The sequence below is a fragment of the Nansenia antarctica genome (assembly GCF_963989245.1).
Source record: "Nansenia antarctica genome assembly, chromosome: 8".
NCBI lineage: Eukaryota > Metazoa > Chordata > Actinopteri > Argentiniformes > Microstomatidae > Nansenia > Nansenia antarctica.
In genome coordinates this window covers 47,894,589-47,916,954 of record NC_137678.1, presented here as the reverse complement: position 1 = coordinate 47,916,954, position 22,366 = coordinate 47,894,589, and the positions used below count along the sequence as shown (strand labels likewise).

General features: G+C 44.9%; 1 protein-coding gene across 1 annotated transcript; it reads left to right on the top strand.

Moving 5' to 3' along the window:
* Positions 1-983: 983 nt before the first annotated feature.
* On the top strand, positions 984-11,604 carry LOC308164543 (tropomodulin-1-like; the record flags this gene model as incomplete). The annotated part of the gene is made up of 9 exons (XM_080538611.1): positions 984-1,094; positions 2,525-2,681; positions 4,544-4,660; positions 7,415-7,504; positions 8,138-8,268; positions 8,580-8,687; positions 8,917-9,060; positions 9,877-10,021; positions 11,546-11,604. The coding sequence occupies 9 exons, from the start codon at positions 984-986 to the stop codon at positions 11,602-11,604; spliced, it is 1,062 nt and encodes a 353-aa protein (XP_080394737.1).
* Positions 11,605-22,366: the final 10,762 nt, after the last annotated feature.

Genomic DNA, 22,366 nt, shown 5'->3' with positions numbered 1-22,366 from the left:
CCCCATTGGGGTTTAGAAGGCAGGGAAGGCTTTGCAGTTTGACCCACAGACCTTCAACTCCTCTCTCTCCACCGTGATGCAAGCGGGTCGGTGGGGGTCTGGTCGGGCGGGGGGGGTGGGGGGGTGGATGGACATCTATCACCTCAAGGCAGTGATTTGGCCGACTTTTGGTGTTAGGTCACCGTGCAAGGGTTGGGCCTACTCCAAGGCCTGTGTTAACGCCAGGTACAAATATTCCCCAAATACCCCCCAAGCAACACCTATTAGTGTGAATCTGGCTCAAGGGTCCACTTTTAATGTGTTAAACAAATGCTCATCTCCCAATGCTACTCTCGCCAGGTGAAGTCGTTTAGTTTGCAGGTGATTAGTGAACAGTGATACTCAGTTCTAATGTGTCCTCCTGGGTTTGGGTCAGGTCATGCTGTTCTAACCTAGATTATTACAGGGGGGGGGGGGGGGGGTCCGGAGCAGTGTTGATCAACTGTGTCTCCTTGCTTTTTTTTGTGATCAACTTTTTTTATTTTTAAACAACTCGACAACAAGACAGGTACATTATAGACAATAACGACACATACAACACGGCACAGTACAATAAAACAAGAACCGAAAATAAACCACAACAAAATTAAAATGACGACCTCCCACCCCCCCCCACCCGGGATCCAGGCTATTCGCTACATCAAGTGGAGCTTTTGAGGCTCAACGAAATTGAGTTCCACATCTCCAGTATTGGCTGTTTTGCCCCGTGCATCCGGGCTGTTGATAGCTCTAAGTAGACTATGTCTAGGTAAGTTAGGACCCAGACTCTCCGAGAAAGTGTATGGGGAGGCTTCCAATGTGTGGCAATTAACTTTCTCCTTGCTTTTGTTGTTGATGCCTACAGACTTCCTCCCAGGGTCTGTCTGTCTGGGCACTGCGTTGTCGTTCTGTCTGTTTTGTCGGGGGGAGGTCGGAGGTCGCTGTGATCGGGTTGTGCCGCTGCCATGTCCTTAAAGAAGGATTACCGGGATGTGGATGAGGACGAGCTACTGAGGAAGCTCTCTGAGGAAGAGCTGCAGAGGCTGGAGGACGAACTGCAAGAGTTAGACCCTGACGTAAGTTATGGTTTTTATCTTTTTATGACCTTCAGGTGGAGTTGCTGGAAAAAGGTTGTGGTTGAGGTTGGGGCCAGGCCAGGATGCACTAAATCACTGTGTCGCGATTGAATATCCAAGTGTGGATATTTCTGAAAAGAGATCCACAGCCTCTGAGAGAGAAACAGCCAATTTCTATGAGTAGGCTAGATCCCAGCCAGAATGAATCCCACCTCCCTGCAACCCTTCCCCACGTCATTGCTGTAAACATGATTTGTCAGCTTGGTAAAATCAAAGAACGGGCTGAATATGTCAATTTTAAAAAGATCCTGACATAGGTGTAGCCTATTCCATTTTGTGAGGTTGGCTGAAACCGGGATACGAGCTCAGCAGATATTTATGGCTTTATGTAGCTACTTGGGGCTGTGTTTGTATCCATGATTGTTCATCATCTGTAGAGGTGTTGACAGAGCCAGTAATAGGGTCAGGATTAATGGCCAACAGCTCATAAATGCTGGAAGCTTGCTATGCCAAGAGAGCTAGCAAGGTGTGTGTGTGTGTGTGTGTGTGTGTGTGTGTGTGTGTGTGTGTGTGTGTGTGTGCGTGTGTGCGTGCGTGCGTGCGTGCGTGCGTGCGTGCGTGCGTGCGTGCACTTGTGAGTTGCTGTCGTGTGTGCATTAGTGCGTGGGTAGTATCAGTGTGTATGTGAAAGAACCCACGTTTTCAAGTATTTCTTGCCTTTCAGAAGTCATAACATAAGCATTGTTATTTAGCCATGTTTAGGAGTCAAACTAATGTCTAGCTATGACTACTGTATTGCATGTTAGCACCCCTGCATTTGTAGGTGCTGAGAGCCAAGATAAGGTATCAGTCTATATGGACCTGTTTCTGCACTAAGAATAGCTACAGTATAATGCTTAACAGGTCTGGGAACTGTCTTTGTTCCATACTTGGATAGTGATAGTAAAAGCCCTGCAATTGATATTTACCGCATAAAGATACCACCATATCTGGCTATGCGGTACCCACCATATCTGGCTAAGTGGATCTCTATTTCAGGCTCTCTTTTAACTGTTTAATTAGGTTTGACCTTCCTGGGAGATATGCTAATTAGTATTTATGTCTGTGCTTTTGAGACATCAACACTGTCTACGAGGATAAGTAGTTCCTAGGGGGCCTGCTGTAAAACCAAAAGGCAATGTTGATCAGAAAAAGGCTTTTTGCACGCCTGAAGTAGTCTGATTGCTGCATAGTAATATAGAAGTTAAACCACCAACTGCCAAATAATTCCGGAACACTCACCACCTAGAATGCCAATTGTTTTATGTGGTGTTTGCCAAGCAACAATACTGGCTACACAATTAAGCATCATCATTTATGCATAATCTTGGGTGAATAAAGCCACTCTTGGCACTCAATTTGGGTGACTTTATTCACTTTTGTCCTCTTAGAATGCCTTGTTACCTGCCGGCATGAGGCAGAAGGACCAGACCAAGAAGGCTCCCACAGGGAGCTTCGAGAGAGACAACCTGCTGGCCCACCTGGAGAAGCAGGCCAATGAGCATCCGGACCAGGAGGACCTTGTGCCCTTCACCGGGGAGAAGAGAGGTAGGAGGCCCATCCAGACACTCCCCAGAGAAGGATGTTAAATGTACATCACAGAAAGCTAGCATCCATGCTCCGTGCATTGTTGTTTTTTTCTCTCACATTTTTCTTCAGTTAAAGTGTAATGGAAGAGGGTTTTGTGCTCAAAACGACAAGAAGAGAGGTGCTGCCTTAAATAGTCCAGCACCTAAGAGAGGTGCTGCCTTAATATAAAAAAACGTCACGTTTCCGTCCCCGGCGACCTTCATCAAACAAGCTTGTCCGTGAAATTAGCATGCATAAGAAAAAGGAAGGTGGTGGCGGAACCTCCTGTGCCGAGAGGGGTGTGGTCTGAAGACGGAAGGGCCTAACCACCTGACCAATCTCTGGCACAGAGGCCTGCATTTGTCCTTGTGTCAGGACATATGCCACTACCAACCTGACTGAGCCTGCCTATCCGTCAGGGCCTATGGCCAACTGGCCCGTTCCGTTCCCAGGTCCAGACCAGGTGAGGGGGAGCCTGCTGGGGAGCAGTCTGTCTCTTCTACTGCGGTCCCTTGCTCTACCCTGTCCCCTGAGGTGTGCTCTTGTGTCTTGTCCCACACTTCCCCCCACACAGATTCAAAAGCAATGATGTAAGCATAAGGCTAGGTGGGAGTTTCTCCCCTCAACAGACCTTTTGAAGGGAGCGTTTCATACCGTACCTTCACTCCAGGCGATACACTGTGACACTTTTTAAGACGTGTTCCTATTTATTTGACCTAGATTAGCAATTTAAATGTTTAGAATATAATGGAAGTGGATGTGGTCCAATATGTCTGGCCCAAAATGTGACCACATCCACTTATTGGAAATTGTGGAAGTGGAAGCTGCTAAATTATGTGGAAAAATCTAGGTTTGTGGTTAAATACGGACATTTTGAGGAAAGGGTAGAGGATTGAGGATAGAGCACCAGTCGCTCTGGTCTGACAGCCGCCACTGAGCTGGCTGGCGCAGGGACAACCAGGCTGCCAGAGGCTGGGTCAGGTGAGCTGACCTGAACACGGAATGACCAACTGTCTCCATGGCTTCAGCTGCTGTCACACCCAGAGAGCTCACAGTTTCTGATCCAGGACCAGACCTCTGACACCGCATTGTAGGTTTACACACACACACACATACGCCCACACACACACACTCACACTCACACTCACACACACACTCACACACACACACACACACACACACACGCCCACACACACACACTCACACTCACACACACACACACACACACACACACACACACACACACACACACACACATACGCCCACACACACACATACACACACACACACACACACACATACGCCAACACACACACACACATACACTCACACAAACATACATACACACACGTGCACACACGCACACACACAGATGTCCCCCTCCAAGTGTCCATTCATAGCCGCTAATCCTGAGTCGTTAGCCGGTGTAGAGCATGATGCAGGGGGGCCAGATGCCAGGGATTGCTGGGAGTAACAGTAGCCCCCCTCGGTCCTGTGAGAACAGATTTTTAGAGCCCCCGTGAGTCAGGATTGCATGACGCAATGTGTATTAACTACGTCGTTTCCATGGTCAGTTGTTGAAAACCAAATGGGAAAGAAGTAGTGACTAGAACACCATGGGCCGGTTTCGGCCTAGAGGCTAGAGAGGCCCGGCTAGCGATCAGAAGGTCGCTGGTTCGTTCCCCGCCCCCAGGAGGGAGCTCTATGTGCCCTTGAGCAAGGCACTTAACCCCTAATTGCTCCAGGGGTGCCGACTATGGCTGACTGTGTGCCTAGAGCAAAAAAGACCAAATTCCAACAATGGATTGTATGGCAAATAAAAACATTCTTCATTCTTCCAGGGAAGGCCTTCGTGCCTAAGAAGGTGGTAGACCCCATCATGGAGAACGTGACTCTGGAGCCGGAGCTGGAGGAAGCCCTGGCCAATGCTAGTGATGCTGAACTCTGTGACATCGCAGGTAGGGAGAAAGATAGGAGAAAGACACACCCATACAGTACACTGAGTACAATATGTACTTATTTTTTGTCTCCCTCCCTCCCTCCCTCCCTCCCTCCCTCAACTTTCTCCTCTCTCATTCTCTCTCACGCAGGAACACTGACACACACACACACACACACACACACACACACACACACACACACACACACACAATCATTTACAGACACTCCTACATTCTGTACATTTGTGAAAGACATTGAATTTGTATTGTGAATTGAACATACTGTTTTGTATATATTTCTCTGCATTGAGCTAAGGAAGTAGACATACTGTTGGTGAATACCTTACATATAATGTAACGTGTGATTGGACTTTCACTGTATGGTATGCACATTTGAGTTCTACCAGTGTCTAATCTGTTATTTAATCTAAACACAATGTTCTGTGTCAATTAATCTTCTCTGTAGACACTGAGGATCCTTAATGACCGCATAACCTTTTTGGTAACAAGACCTACAGTGGCTTTGTGTCGATTTCTGTCCTACTTCCTGTCACCATTTCCTCACGGTTAATGCTAAGTGGGATACTTGGGACGGCCTGACTCTGACCTCACTCCATTGAAGTGGAGATTTTAAACTGGTTAGGTCAGGGTTATGGGTTAGGGTAAAGGTGAGGATTGACCTAAGGATCCCACTTAGCATCTACCATTTCCTCTTTGCATGAAGAAATGCTATATTCATCCTAAAAAAACCACCACCACAGTCTCTCCATCAGTAATCCTCTGCTCTCATTTCACTCTGCTGTCTCCTCTAGCGTTCCACCCCTCCTCTCCCTGTGTCCCTCATCCTGACATCCTCTTCCTCCATCTTCACCCTCTCCTCGTCTTCATCATACCCTCCATTAGTGTCTCCTCCTGCTGGACATGACGGTTGCGCTCTCTAGGACAATAGACGGGGTATCTGGATGCCTGCCCATGCATATCCTGCCATAGCATTTTCTTCATGTTGTTGTCTGTCGCCATTTTATTTGGATACTGCCCTCTAGTTCATCTGCATCTTCTAGATAATGAACTGCAAGTCTGTTGCTATGCAACAATTTACTAAGGTTAGGGTTAGGTTGCGGGTTCAGTTTAAAGGTCAGGGTCAGGGTTAGGGTTAGAACTTAGGTTAGTGTAAGCGTTAGGGTCATGTTTAGTGGACAGTTGAAGAGTTTGTTGATAGTTAAGTTACAACATCTAGGGCTGGTTTCACAGACAAGGCTTAGGCCTAATCCTAGACTATAAAACATCTTCAATGGAGATTTTCCATTGCAAGTGTGATTTAGTCCAGGATTAGGCTTAAGCCTTGTCTGTGAAACCGGCCCAGAGTAAACTATCTGCGGGGGACTGTCCAAATAAAGTGATTTGATGTGAGTTTGATGCGGGTTGGGCAGGTAAGCTTGCACCTCCCACGCTGACCCCATAGAAAAACAGAATAAAATCAACATTCCATGGCGAGTGAGCCGGCCGCCATCTTTGGTGTACCATTCTTGAGTAAGGCACTTAACCCTAAGTTACTCCAGGGAGACTGCCCCTGTAATCTCTCATTGTAAGTCACTTTGGATAAAAGCGTCTGCTAAATGGTTAAAATGTAAATCGTCGTGTTTAGTTTAGTTTGCCCACTCCTGAGTCACAGTAAATGGTGCCTGGCAGTTTGCTTGCTTGGAGTGATTCAGCCCTCTCAGATACTTCATTGGTTTGCAATTAATAATAGCGCCAGATGAGTCACTGGCTCCATGGACTACTAAAAATGGACAGCCTGTTCTCTGTTGTTTGTGTCTGTAAAAACAACCTGTTCTCATACACTCTGTCACCTTGACAGATGAAAAGATGTGCTGGCTGTTTTTTCTGGGAAGTGCTTTCTTTCTGCTGTTTTTCTGCTTTCTTCTTGGCTCCCTGTTTTGACTCTGTTCGTTTGTGCGTGCCTCAGAGCTGGTGCTGTACCAAATACATCTGAACCCACTGGCTGGACGAGTGCGCGGAAGATAAAACAACCCCAGAAATATGCATAGTCTATACACACAGTCAAGGTATTTCTCCAGCAGGAGAAAGGCTGGTGGAGGTAGCAATCGGAGGACCGTTTCATTGTAAGGCATGGAATGGAATGACCGATGGTATTAAACACTGATTCCATTCCATGCATCACAATGAGCCTGTCCTCTAGACTCTTTATACCGTCTTCATAGGGCGTACACGCTCTGGGAAACAATGTCTGTATCGAGTGACATTTGTAACAATGACAATTGCTACTTGAACAATGCCCTTCGTCGTGATCTGCATTGCGACGGTTGTTTTTGGTGTGTGTCGTGCTGTGATGTGAATTGCTTTGTGTGAAATGTACTGGATGTCTGGGCTGATGTTTTTTTTGCGTGGGATGTTTTTGAGTTTGAACCTGCTCTGAAGGCCCACTTACTGTGTCTCTGCTCTGGTGACTCGGTCAAGTAAACATAATCCCAACTGAAGGAAGGGTTGGCATCCACCCACTACCTTCCCTTGGATCTATTCCCCTCTGGTCACGTCATTTGACCCACTCTCTCTCTCTCTCTCTCCCCCTCTCTCTCTCTCTTCCCCCCGCCCCCCCCTCTGTCTCTCTCTCTCTCTCTCTCTCTCTCTCTCTCTCTCTCTCTCTCTCCCCCCCCTCTCTCTCTCTCCCCTCCCCCCACTATCTCGCTCTCTCATACTTTATTTTTTCTCTCCTTTCTTCCTATCACTCCATCTCCTCTCCTTCACCACCAGCCATTTTGGGCATGCACACTCTGATGAGTAACCAGCAGTACTACGAAGCCCTGGCCAGCAGCAACATTGTCAACAAACAAGGTTTAAACAGTAAGTGGGATAGCTCCTGGGAACTGCCCTAATGTGATTCGTCTGTTTATCCTATGTTATACTTACAGTAAACCTTTATTGTAAACTTGCAAGTGGCAAGACAAATGGTGTAAGTTGAACATAGAGTTAAATGGGCCAAAGCTGTAATGCATGCTTCAGAACAAATAGCTCCAATTGAGAACTGTTCTCAAGTTTGGTTATCGCCTAATAATTCTTGCAAATTCATATTTAATCTCAGTCTTTGATCTGAACTATTTGTTATTCTGTTACCTTTACTTGACATGCTGTCTCTATGTTGTTATGGAGTTTCTTAAAGGAGATGTTTTGCTTTTTAGAGAAGGCAGCTTACTTGCCCCATAAAAGTGATTCAGTTAGATCTAAGGCGAGCGTGGCTGTTGGCTACATGCTGAGATTCCAAAATAGCACACGTACATGCACTCAAAAACAGTCTGGATTGTTCTACAGCACTTGCAAAGAATTGAAAAAACAATGAGCCATCCCTTTGAAAATGAAATGACGTTTTTGATAGATTTTTCTAATGAGTTTTCTACATAGTATAGAATGAATAGATTTAGTATATATGAACCAAACAAGAGTGTGATTTTCACTCATAGTATGCCATGCCCGTTGCAGGTGTTATCCAGTGCGCCCAGTATAAGCCCGTCCCTGACGAACAGCCCAACGCTACTGATGTTGAGGAAACGCTGCAGAGGATGAAGAGGAACGACCCTGACCTTCTGGAGGTCAACCTCAATAACATCAGGGTAATTCTGACCATTGATGTACATATGCATGATTTATGATATAACACAGTACAGTAATACTATCAACAGGATATGGTTGATAAGCCAGGGGTCGGGGTCAATGCCATCAGTGTAATGGAAATTCCAAGGCGAGATCGGTCCATCACCCGTTTAACTACCCAATGTTAGACGTGTAGGTCTGTATAGCAGGCACAGCCCTGCTCCACCCTGATGGAGGCCTTACAGCTGAAAACAGCAGTGCCAATAATAGTTCTCTACGAACGACGTCTTTTCTTTGACAAAAGTATTTTCTTGTCACTTTTGTTTTCTAGAATATTCCAGTGCCTGTCCTGAAGGCCTACGCAGACGTCTTGAAAGAGAACACGGCCGTAGAGCGTCTGAGTATTGTAGGAACCAGGAGTAACGACCCCATAGCCTTTGTGAATGACTTAACTGTACACGGCTGGTGATTCATATATTTCATTGGAGACTTTACAGAAGTCCAAACACCACCACCACCCGCGGCATCGAATTGCTAGCTTTTCGGTGGCGCATATTTTTTTAACATACCTGACACCAAAGCAAATTCCTGGAAACCATTGTTTGCCGTGGCAATAATGTGTCCGGTATATTTTCATTCAGTGTCCCCCGTGGGTCTGTTTGTGGTAGGCCCTGGCTGATATGCTGAAGGTCAACACCACTCTGAAGAGTCTGAACGTGGAGTCTAACTTCATCACAGGGACAGGCATCCTATCTCTGATAGGGGCCCTGCAGTCCAACACAACTCTGCAAGAACTCAAGATCGACAACCAGGCCAGGTAGGGACTAGTTGGTCTGTCTGTCTGTCTGTCTGTCTGTCTGCCTGTCGGGAACTTTAGAGTGCCTAAGCAGAAGCCTTGAAAGACAATCTGTCTGTCTGTCTGTCTGTCTCTTTTTATTTATGTATTTATTATCACTCAATCTATGAATGTGTCTGCCACCTTATCAGATGCCCTATACTGGCTAGCAGACACAGCTTATAGAGAAATATTCAGTTTACAGTATGTGATGGTGATAATAAATATCTCTCTCTGGACGGATTACGGTACTTTCAACAAGTTTGAAAAGCGTTTGCACTAGTGTGGAGTTATTTTCAGAAGGATAGATTATTGTATTAAAAATAAAAGAAGCTAAATGTTATATTAGAGACTTAATATGGTCATTAGGCCTTACTGTACATCTAACAAGTGAAATATGTCCTAACATAGTAGGATGAATATCACTACTCCATGCTTCATATTTGTTTATGTGTCATACATATTTGGCCCCACTTTGTTCAGAGAGTTCAGGTATTTGGGTAGTTAGATTTAGCTTGATCGTGTTTTCAAAGGGTGCTTCAGGTTTAGGGTAAGGGTTAAATGAATTAGAGGAACAGTTTGTCTTCATAGTTAGTTAAACAATCTACCAACTATCTCTAGGGCACTATCCAAATATATCTACCTGAATAGTTTGTCTTGATAGCTGATAGATTGTTTAACTAACTATCTCTAGGGGACTATCCAAGTCAGATGTTCCTGAGAATCTTCATACGTCGTCATTATGCTGCATCGTAACGCGTGTGATTCGTCGTTCCCCCCCGTCTCCAAACAGAGCCAGCCGTTGGGGAACAAGGTGGAGATGGAGATTGCCAGTATGTTGGAGAAGAACAGGTCGTTGCTCAAGTTTGGCTACCACTTCACCCAGCAGGGCCCGCGCCTGCGGGGCTCCAACGCCATGATGAACAACAATGACCTGGGTGAGATCTTTGTTCCAGTCATGCTACAGTACCACTCATTCACTAATGCAACCATCCTAATAATAATAGTAATAATAATAATAATAATAATAATAATACTAATAATAATAATAATAATAATAATAATAATAATACACTGAATTCATATTGAGCTTTTCTAAGACCCAAAGATGCTTATCTTTTCACACAAGTCCCACAATCACTCACTCTGTCTTTCTTAGTAGACATCTCACAATTTTATGACATCCTTTTCCTCCATCCATCCTTTTCCATTCTCACATTTGTACGATCCTCAAAAACCCTCACTCACTCACACCTCAGACCTTTGAATATTATATTATAGATTTTGTTTTTAAATATAAACTTTCCAAGAAATGAAAAAAGCATTGCACTCATGGAACTGAGCCTCTCCGTCTGTTTGAGTCGATTGTAATCTAACTTAGTGCACCATCAGAGCATCATAATTTTACTGTAACTCAATAAGGCAAGGGGGCAGAGCCAATTCCAGGGAACATAAGTTCCTGGCTGTTTCGATCTCGTCTCTCTGGAAGATGACATCATCAAAGCTGAACTGGTGTTCCTGTGATCCGGAACAGCTGAGCTGAGGCACTACCAGTGACTAATTTAAAGCTGTTTATAAAAGGAGCATCACAGGACATGCCTGTGTTCTTGTACCAATGTTGCTCCATACATCAATACTATTATTACACTGTGTGTCTGTATGATTTTACGACTCTTCTTGAGAAGATATGCATGAGCTGCTCTTGTAAATTATTATGATTAGTGTTTCTTTTAGAATGTGAAAAGCACACTCATTGTATACAGTTGTATTTAATGTCGGTCATCGTGTGTACATGCTTGCGCGTGTGTGTGTGTGTACATGGGTGGGCATGCATTTATCTGTATACCACTGTTTTGTTACAGCTCGGATTGTTCGATCTGACTCAGATGGTTCCTTTACCCTCACTCTGTCCGTGCCAGAGTTGGAGAGGGCGTTTGGTAAAAAGTTCAAGAGCAAGTCCAAGTAAAGACAGCCATTTTATGAATAGTCTTTCCTCTACAGCAGTCTCTTGCTTCAGCAGTCTCTTGCCTACCCATTACTACCTGCGTCTTCCTCTCCTTTTCTCCACCCCCCCTCCTTCCTCTCTCTCTCCAGCAGTGACCTTCTTTAGTAGCTCTTAAGATCTTAAGTAGGCCTTCATTGTCAGGGGCTTGCTTCTGGCTTTTACAATTTCAGTGACATGGGAGAAGGTTTGAAGGTGACTTTGACTGGCTATTTTCTTCAAAACTCTATCAGGCAAACGGTACAGGACACAACTGCTTTGCTCGACTATATGTTTCTCTTCAAGCACTTCTGCTTACTTGTTGGTTCTACAAAATGGTTAAGACAAGACACTAAGATGTCTAAGACAAATATATTGAAATGTTTTCATTGCTCCTCTAATTTCTGTGTGCTTACTCTGCCTCCCTCCCTATCTTTCTCTCTCCCTCTCTCTGTCTCTGTCTCTCACTTCCTTACCACAGTAAGAAAGAGAAGGCTTGAAGGTGGGCCCATCTTCCCCAAGTGTCGGTCAAACGTGTAGCCTCCCCTGCCGGAGTTGCCCGCCCCACCCCGCCCCGCCCTGCCCTGCCCCTCCACATCCAACCAAACTCCCACAATAAACCCCTGTTTCAACCCCAACTCTACAGAGATGGGCCCTGGTCAAATACATTTTAAAGTGCATCCTTCCTTCCTTCCTACCTACCTTTCTCTTTTACTTGGAGTAAATATCTCTCACAGACTAATTTGTTTGACAAACAAACTCATCTGACTTGACAGGATCTATAAAAACTCTGTTTTTCATCCAATTATATAGATCAGTGATTTCTTCAAGTGTTGGAGGATGGAAGGAAGGATGTATTTCAGAAGTATTGGAACAGAGCAATGGTTATATTTGAAGAGGCGGGGGGGGGGGGGAGGGGACTCTGGTGAATGCTGTCTCACCTGAGGCATGTACTTATCTACTATTGTAAATGTTTTCTTTCACAGTTTTTCTACAGATACTGGTTAGATGACAGATCAGTTATGACAGTTGGTCATTGTGAGACTAATCCACCATAAAGAATATATTTATTTGTTTTTACTGGAGATGATGTTTTGTGGTTGTAGAACTTAAATGGTGTACACCCATTCTGTAAAATGCTGCACCACCACCTGTGATGTCTTCCTGACTGTGGGTGTGTTCGTAAATACGCTCTGAGAGCGCCGGAGCACACCGTTCGGTAAATAACTGATTTCAGTTGAAACCAGAGCACTCAGAGCAAATTTCCAGAGCGTATTTACAAACGCACCATTTAGGACATTACACACTGCATATTTCAGCATTTTGCAACCACTTAACGTAAGTCATTTGTGTGAGGTTCATAAAGGTTTGTAGTCAGCTCACACCGTTTGTATGCAATGTCATTTGGAGGTAGAAGCTGTTCAGAGGTGTAGGTAGAGATAATATATTTAGGGGTGTTATTTATTAATGATTACCCCTAATAAGGTTTGAACTGTCAGAGTTTTGTTCTGGTTGTTGCTTTTTTCAGTTGAACTGTAAACGATGGTCTTGAATGTGCCAGCTACCCAAGTGTTCTTGAAGTGCAATGTCATTTTGTAGTCAAAAAAGATCACCATTAAGGTTCCATATGAAATAAACATAGAACGTATAAATCACAGTCTTCACGTGAAAACTGCTATAGTTGTGGAGATGATACATATGAGGTGAAAAATCTGTGAATCCCCCCCTTTAAGTCAAATCACCCTGATCTCTTTCAAAACTGTAAATCCCATATCATCAACAGAACTGGGGGAGGAAAAAAAAAACAATTTTGGTCTGTGAACAAGTTTTATTTATTCTTAAGGAGAACATACAACATGGTCCTTTATTGCTGATATAGCATTCCATTCTGGTTACCATGACATTCTCACAACCGACCAAGGAGTACAACTGAATTATCAAGCATAATAATGTCCTCTTAAACTGTATTTATTTATTTATATATATAATTTTTTTGCTGATTAAGCAAATTATTGAACAAACTATCCGCAATCCAGGGGGGAAAACTGATGTTCCCTCTCTTCACATGATGGAAAATCTAGCCCTCCAGTCAGTACTGTTTTTAATCATTTTTCCCCATTTTTTTTCCATAGCAAATCCTGATAGCGTTATTGAATTCCAGTTAAATGTCGAAGCTTAAAGCTGAGTTTCAGCAGTACTGCTGTGTGGTCATCCTCATCAAAAACTGTAAATGAAATTCCTGCATACATGTTATTACCATTATCATACCATGATAATATAACCACATTCAAAATCAGAGTTATTGCCATATATTTTTGCGTGACTAAGAGGAAAAAATTGATATTGTACATATTCACAACAGACTTGACTAGACAAATGGCATGCACGACATAAGAAGGTACACAGAGTTGATATAAAATTTGTTCAGACCGACGTAATGATTATGGGGTGAAGTGGGGCACGACACATAGGTGTACATATACGCGCGTGTGCAAAAAGTTGTTATAAGACAAAACCAAACATAGCCTAACATGAAACGATTCTTCAAATGTCCTTTAAAGATAAAATATGGCTTATAGAGTTATTCTCAGATATTGTTTTGACAGACACACAGTAATGATTATTTCGTTGATCATTACACCTCAGGCTATTTACAAATAAAACTGGCTGCGTTCGTAGATTCGCTCGAGAGAGCGCCGGAGCGCACACTGGGTTCGACGTCATAAAGGGACCAAGTCATTTGACTGGACAAGAGGCATTCCATGAGTGCTGATCAGATTTCCAAAGCGAATTTACGAACGCAGCCTTATACTGTATATTGGGTGTGTATCATAATATGATTTTGACTTCATGCATTTTGTTGTTATAGAGACCCACAATGCTGTGTGCTGAGAATCAATAACAATTCAGAATCTCTTTGTACAGAGTGGCCATGCGTCGGGATTTCAACCTAAACAGAGAGCAAGGGACTCCTCAAACCCTCTCATATCATCCAGTGGCCTAGAGAGAAAGAAGGAACTTGAAATGGTATGTTGTCTCAATTACATACACATGTGTAGGATATGACAGTCCAATAGCACACGCACACACATCCCCCCCCCCCAACACACACACACACACACACACACACACACACACACACACACACACACACACACACACACACACACACACACACACACACACACACACACACAGGCATAGAGAGTGAGGAGGAATGTGTACAACAGGCTGGTAGTCCATATGACCTGGAAACACTAATCAGAAATCAGAAAAGGAATAAAGAAAAACGTTCACAGACCACTCAAGGTGAGAATGTGTTGTGTTGTTACAATGGTATTATTCCTTGAACGTAACCAAGGAACATGCTATGTTTTCTGTGTGTGTGTGTGTTTTAAAGTTCCCAAATGAGTGACTGTTCATAATGAGATTTGATTTCAGTATAATAATAAAAACAGGCCACATATACAAGAGGACAGTAAACACACTTTAACAACTAAATGTAAAACATGTAAATGTAACAACTAAAAGGTGAATGGGTGCTACAGTACAACCAGCAGCATGATACAGATGAGCTCAAGCCATCTTGTGGTTTGTGGCAGCTATTGCATTGGGAGGTGAATGAGAGTTTAGCTGTAAACTGGTTTAGATCAGTTATTCCACACTTTTCCCTTGAATACTGTCACAGACTTGTCATGCATTTTGTTGTTATAGAGACCCACAATGCTGTGTGCTGAGAATCAATAACAATTCAGAATCTCTTTGTACAGAGTGGCCAGGCATCGGGATATCTCCCTGAATACCTAAAGAGAGCGAGGGACTCCTCAAACCCTCTCACATCATCCAGTGGCATAGAGAGCAAGAAGGAACATGGAATGGTATGTTGCCCCCATTACATACACATGTGTAGGATATGACAGTCCAATAGCAGATGCGCGCACACACACACACACACACACACACACACACACACACACACACACACACACACACACACACACAACCAGTGGCATAGAGAGTGAGAAGGAACTTAATATGGTATGTTGCCCCCATTACATACACATGTGTAGGTTGTGACAGTCCAAGTTATTTGTTTGTATTATTGTAACCAAGGAACATGCTATGTTTTCTGTGTGTCTGTGTGTGTGTGTCTGTGTGTGTGTGTGTGTGTGTGTGTGTGTTTTAAAGTTCCTAAATGAGTGACTGTTCATAATGAGATTTGATTTCAGCATAATTGTTATGTATTGAAGTGTGATTTTTGAGCTATGTGAACCACCGTAGTTGGAGTGATGAAAAGCGTATAGGTAACTAGTGTTGCCCGGGCAGGAATGCGGAAGTGATACTATGCCTGTATACCTGCGGTTTGGTCAGTAAAGCTACGGAGATATATCAAAGTGTTTCGCCGCCTCTGCCTCCATTCTTTATTGTGAATTCTAGATGTTATTGGCTATATACATAACAAAACAATTGGCGACGAGGATTGACGAACTTGTGCGGCGGTTTCGTTTCCCCCTGGATTACAAATTATCACCGGCGGGAGTCATGATCAGGGCGGTGTGCGTGCTGTGAAGTTCGGAAAAAGAGAAACTCACACACTGCGCATATTGGAGGAGAGTAAACAAGTAAGTGAAACGGACTTGCTTAAAGTGGGAAAATGCCGATGACGGGAGCATTTGGACAGTTTGATGACACTTTAGAGACTTGGAATGCTTACACTGAACGGTTTGAGTTTTTTGTTATTGCTAATGACATTAAAGATAACAAGGTGGTGGCAACCTTCCTTAGTATAATAGGAGCTAAAACGTTTGGCTTGCTACGGGACTTACTCCAACCAAATAAGCCAGGTGCCTATTCTTACAAGGACATTGCGACAACGTTAAATGGACATTTTTGCCCAAAGCCTTTGGTGATTGCAGAGCGGTTCAGGTTCCACAAGAGGAATCAAGAGGAAGGTGAATCCATTACTCAATATGTAGCAGTACTGAGGAAATTGACTGAACATTGTCAGTTTGGCACATCACTGTGTGACACTCTGTGTGACAGACTTGTGTGTGGATTAAGGAGTGAGGCAATACAGAAGCGCCTGCTCACAGAGGAGCACCTCACATTTAAGACAGCTGTGGATATTGCAATATCAATGGAGCTAGCTGCCAGGGAAGCACTGCAGCTAGGGGCTGCCTCAAGAGTGCATGGTGTAGCAGCCACACATGATAGACAGAGAGGGGGTACCCTGGAATGTTATCGTTGTGGGAAACGTGATCACCTGTCATCAGAATGCTGGGCGAGGGAGCTCCTATGCCGTCACTGTGACAAGAGGGGACACATTGAGCGGGTTTGTAGAGCTAAGAGAGAGAAGTCAACAAAGGACACCTTTAAAGAGGGTAGTGGTGGTCTAGTGGATAGTGAGTTGGACTTGGGATCGGAAGGTTGTGAGTTCAAATCCCGCCTGAAGCCACACCACTACTAGTGTGCCCTTGGGCAAGGCACTTAGCCCTCAGTTACTCCAGGGGGAATGTCCCTGTAATTCATAATTGTAAGTCGCTTTGGATAAAAGCGTCTGCTAAATGGCAAAATTAATTAAATTAATTAAAGATAGGAAAAAGTCAGACAAGGCAAACACAGACCACTGGCGGTCAAAGAAGAAACTGCACAGTGTTAAGCAGCGACAGACAAGCAGCAGTGGAACAGACTCAGAAGAGGAGTTACCAATAAAGGTGTTAACTGTAAAAGGAGGCTCGGCAGCCTAAAGTGTCACCCCGTTATTGGAAGGACATCCCATTACGATGGAAATCGATACTGGAGCTGCTGTATCACTAATGTCAGAGACACTGTTCAAGAAAAAAACTGAACCATATGCCATTGACTCAGGCAAAGCTCATTCTAAAAACATACACAGGTGAAACCGTCTCCATGGTTGGGAGGGCTGAGGTCCTAGTTGAATTAAATGGACAAAAAGTCAGGCTTCCGATCTATGTGGTCAGAGGGGACTATCCAGCACTGATGGGCAGACCATGGCTGGAGGTGATGCGTCTGAACTGGAGAAAGGTGAATGCAGTATCAGAAGATACCACCGGCCTATCAGCAGTGTTAAAGCGACATGCAGCTGTGTTTAAAGACGAGCTGGGGAGCATGAAAGGCATCACAGTCAAGCTGCAGGTCAAACCTGATTCCAAACCACGCTTTATGAAAGCCAGGACTGTTCCCTATGCACTCAGGCCAAAGGTCGACGCTGATATACAGAGGCTGGTGAAGATTGGGGTCATTGAGCCAGTACCATACAGCGACTAGGCCACCCCCGTGGTCCCGGTAATCAAGAGAGATGGATCAGTTCGCCTGTGTGGTGACTTCAAGGTAACTGTTAACCCCGGTGCTGACTGTTGAACAATACCCTCTTCCAGTGATTGAGGACCTGTTTGCTGGGTTGGCTGGTGGTAAGAAATTCAGTAAAATCGATCTGAACCAGGCCTACCTACAGATGCATGTTGAAAAAGAGTCACAGGAGCTCCTCACCATCACCACCCACAAGGGTCTCTATAGATATCACCATCTGCCGTTTGGCATCACCTCCGCCCCGGCAGTGTTCCAGAGGGCCATGGATCAGGTTCTGAGTGGTCTCTCTGGTGTGCAATGCTATCTGGATGATATCTTGGTGACTGGAAAGGATGATGAAGAACATCTGCTGAACCTGGATAAAACTCTGGGAAGACTTGAAGAATATGGCTTACGTGTTCGCCAGGAAAAATGCGACTTCTTCAAGGCAGCAGTGGAATACCTGGGCCATGTCATCGATGCAGACGGGCTCCACACAGCGCCCTCTAAAGTGACCGCCATTTCAGAGGCTCCTGCTCCCGAGAATGTGAGCCAGTTGAGATCTTTCCTTGGGCTTCTAAACTATTATGGCAAGTTTATTCCACAGCTGGCTAGGCGGCTAAAGCCGTTGCACGAACTACTGAGGGAGGGCAAAACATGGTCATGGTCAAAAGAATGTGACGCAGCGTTTAACATAGCCAAAGCAGCATTGACCGACAAGAGGGTGTTAACACACTTCGACCCGTCCTTGCCTCTCCAACTCGCATGTGACGCGTCGCCATATGGAGTGGGCGCCGTGGTGTCCCATATCACACCGACTGGAGAAGACAAACCCATCGCGTTTGCGTCATGTACGCTGAGCACAGCAGAAAGGAACTATCCACAGATAGAGAAAGAAGCATTAAGCATTATCTTTGGAATCAAAAAGTTCCACACTTACCTGTTCGGAAGGAGGTTCACCCTGCTGACCGACCATCGTCCTTTGACATCCATCTTGGGTCCGTAGGGTTTCCGTTAGAAAAATTTGCCGTCGGACATCGTGTCCGGGAAGAATTCGATTTACCGGACAAACGTGATATATTCCGGTCATCATATTAAAATATAATAAAAAAAAAAATTTCAAAATCATAGTTTTTTTTCTCCAAATCTAATATAGCTGTTTGTCGCGGTGATTACTGTTGTGTAGCGGCCTATATATGCCATTTAATGTCTATTTCTCATCCGATACGATTAGATGCGAGCTATATAATAACATGATTTGACGCATGCGCGCTATGCCATGCGTCAAATCCAGCGCTGAACGGGTCCAGCGCTGAACGGGCGCCTCACTGGGAACTGAACAGACAGCATCGATCAATGAACGGACTCCACATTACGTTAGCTGAAGTTTGTTAAATTGTTTGGGATTAATGTGAGTTCTCTATTTTCTCTTTCCAGTTTTACCCTTTTTTTAAAATCAATAAAACAACGTCATTTCTATAACCAGGTCTCGCTGTTTGGGAAGGCATTTCGTTTAGCTCGGGAGTATGACAATGGGGAGAACATAACTGTTTATTGAGAAACAATTGATAGGCAGTCTGGGATACGTATATAAAGAAATACCACAATGTCTAGATGTATAACATTTTATTGAACAGTAACAGTGCAAGCATGTAGGCTTCTGGCGTGACACGGCTAGCCTAATTTCCGTTCATATGCCTTTTATCAGATAAAATAAAATAGAATAAAACTCTTTGAAAATAAATAGGCTTTAAATTAACTTGCAATGCGTATGTATAGGCTAATTTCCGTTCGATGTTACAGCCTAGGCCTATCGCCTATGCCTTTTCTCAGATATATAGGGGATAGCCTTAAATAAAATAGCCTAGAGTAAAAACTCTGAAAATAACAATGGCTGCTCATATAATTCAGCTAGTACTTATTAGGCCTACGTCGCTTTTTGGCAGCATTGAAGCGTGCAGCTGCGGACTTGAAATCAAAGCTGCAAAGTGTCTCTCCGCAACTTGCAATGCGCATTAGCCGTGTGACCTTGCCCTCCCCAAGGCGACTTCGGTCCGCAGTTTTAATTCGGTTCTGCAGAGAGAATCCTCTCTCTGCAGGCACACTGGAGACGGGAATCAAGCAGGCTATCTTGGCCAGTGTGGCCCACTCTGGGTAAATTTCGCTGAAGTCTCGGATGAGGACTTCGCAGGCTGTTGAGAAACGCAAGCCCCCATAACCACGAAGCGCTGTCATGACACCGATGGCATCTCGTTGCACGTTTGTGGCATCGATGACCGGGGCTGTGGCTGGTGCTGAGTCATCATCGCTGGTCATTTCTTGGCCAAAATGACCAATGATGGTCTGGATGGCCGGTTTAGCATATTCTTCAAGCGCTGAGGGGACGGAATGAGTGATAATGAATCAGTGATGGCCTATTTTTTTTTATGACAAAATGACATCAACAGCCAGATTAACTGAAAAGTAGGAAGGTTTAAATGTTATCCTGTTGTTTTCATCATTGTTGTTATTATAGCCTAATAATTATTATTGTTATTATGATGATGATAATTATTATTAGCCTATGATGGGCGGCGGCCATAGTCTACATTTCGCAATTTAGACAAGCATTTTAGGTTATTCAAAAAGGATAGGCCTAAGAATTATACTATGCATTTTGCAACCAACTTAATTAAACAGGCTAGCTTCTACTTACCATCCTGCGTCTGTGGGTATTGGGAGGGGTTCAGAAGGATGTCGAAGCTGTTCAGTACATCTAGGGAATCTTCGGGGAATCGCTCGTGTAGTGCATCTACTAGATGCTGGTCTGGATGTAGCGTGCTCGGGCATTTTTAAACGCCTGAACGGACCGGTCACCTACATGTGTCACTCTGACATCATTGTACAGGCCGTCTTGGCAGTCCGCCTGGAACTTCACTTCTTCTGGGCCTGGGGCATCTCGTAGCTGTGTTAGTGCCGCTACGGATGCGTGAACCATTGGTCGGATCATGGCCAGATTGACGTCGTCTTTCTTTACATTATTAATGTAATACATTATTAAGAAATAAAAGAAATACATAGCCTATATATTCGTCTTTTTTAAAATAGAAGGAATCAGAATGTGAACTTTAGCGAATTGTATTCAAAGGGAATTATTTTCACCGGACAATATGTCCGGACAATAATGTCCGGACAATATGTCCGACGACTTTTCAATTTGTCGGACTTCAAAAAAAAATACCGGACAAAGTCCGGCAATTACCGGTTAACGGAAACCCAGATGCAGGGATACCGACCCTGGCAGCAAGCCGCATGCAGCGCTGGGCACTGCTCCTCAGTGCTCACAACTATGACATTAAGTACCGGAGGTCAGGGGCACACGCCAATGCGGATGCTTTGTCACGCCTTCCACTTCCTGATCACCCTAAGAGCAAGGAGCAAACCATTTTCTACTTTGACATGGTGGAGAGTGCCCCGGTGACTGCTCACCGGGTCAGGAAGGAAACAAAGGGGGACCCCATCCTCTCCAGGGTGTTTGACCGCGTTATGAGAGGGGATCTGTCACAGGTTCCTGACGCACCACCGGATCTTCAGCCTTACCTTTCGCGGGGGAAGGAGTTGACGGTGACGGCTGGATGCTTGCTCTGGGGCATGCGGGTCATAATCCCGACAAAGCTGAGAGAACCAGTCCTGAGAGAGCTACACTCAGGCCATTGTGGCATCGTCAGGATGAAAGAGCTTGCACGCAGTTACTTCTGGTGGCCTGGGCTAGACTATGACATTGAATCTAAAGCCAGATCATGCCCATCATGTCAAGTCATCAGAAACACACCAAGCCTGGCTCCGCTGCATCCTTGGGACTGGCCAGCGTGTCCCTGGCAACGAGTTCATCTGGATTTTGCAGGACCAGTTGATGGAGCTACGCTGCTGGTGGCCGTGGACGCACACTCAAAGTGGCCTGAGGTGGCTGTCATGTCCACCATCACCTCGGGGAAGACCATTCAGATATTGAGGGAGATGTTTGGTCGATTTGGACTCCCTGAGCAGATCGTCACTGATAATGGGCCATCTTTTGTATCAACAGAGATGGAGGACTTCCTACAGAACAATGGAATTAAGCACATCCTTTCAAGTCCATACCATCCATCCAGCAACGGATTGGCTGAGAGAATGGTGCAAACTGTAAAACATGCCCTCAAAGCATCCAAGAGTGAGGCTCCCTTGAAGCAACGCCTTGATACTTTTCTACTCAAGTATCATAATACCCCTCATGCAACGACTGGGACCTCGCCAGCTTACCTTCTAATGAAGAGGCAGCTTCGGACATGTCTTGATCTGCTGCGACCTACCTCAACGGAAAAATCAGTCCACGAGAAACAGCAGGAACAAGTAAATCAGCGAGCTAAGCGGTCTAAAGACAGACAGTTTGATGTTGGAGACTCTGTCCTCGCACGCAACTACACTACTAAGGAGAAATGGACCCCTGCCACGGTCCTCCGGAAGACTGGACCTGTTTCCTATCATGTTCACACCAAAGACAATCAGACATGGCGTAGGCACGTGGACCAGTTGTTGCCTAGAGAGCTAGGAGTGACCAGCCCCACATCCGGGGCATCAGGATTCGCGTTCACGGACGAGCTGACACCACACCTGAGCATGCCGGTACCTGCAGCGGCCACACCTTCGCCGCCTGCAGTAGAGCCAGCACCTCCAGACCCCTCGGTGATCGAATGCCCTGTGATCGAGCTTGAACCCAGCCCTTCTCCGGTGCTGAGGCGCTATCCCCCAAGAGACAGGAAACCTCCTGAGCGCCTGGTGCTAACCCTGTCTACCATCTCTCCCTAGTTGACATTTAATGTGTATGATGCTAATGTGGACATTATCAGTTAAGGGGGGAGGAAATATGTTATGTATTGAAGTGTGATTTTTGAGCTATGTGAACCACTGTAGTTGGAGTGATGAAAAGCGTATAGGTAACTAGTGTTGCCCGGGCAGGAATGCGGAAGTGATACTA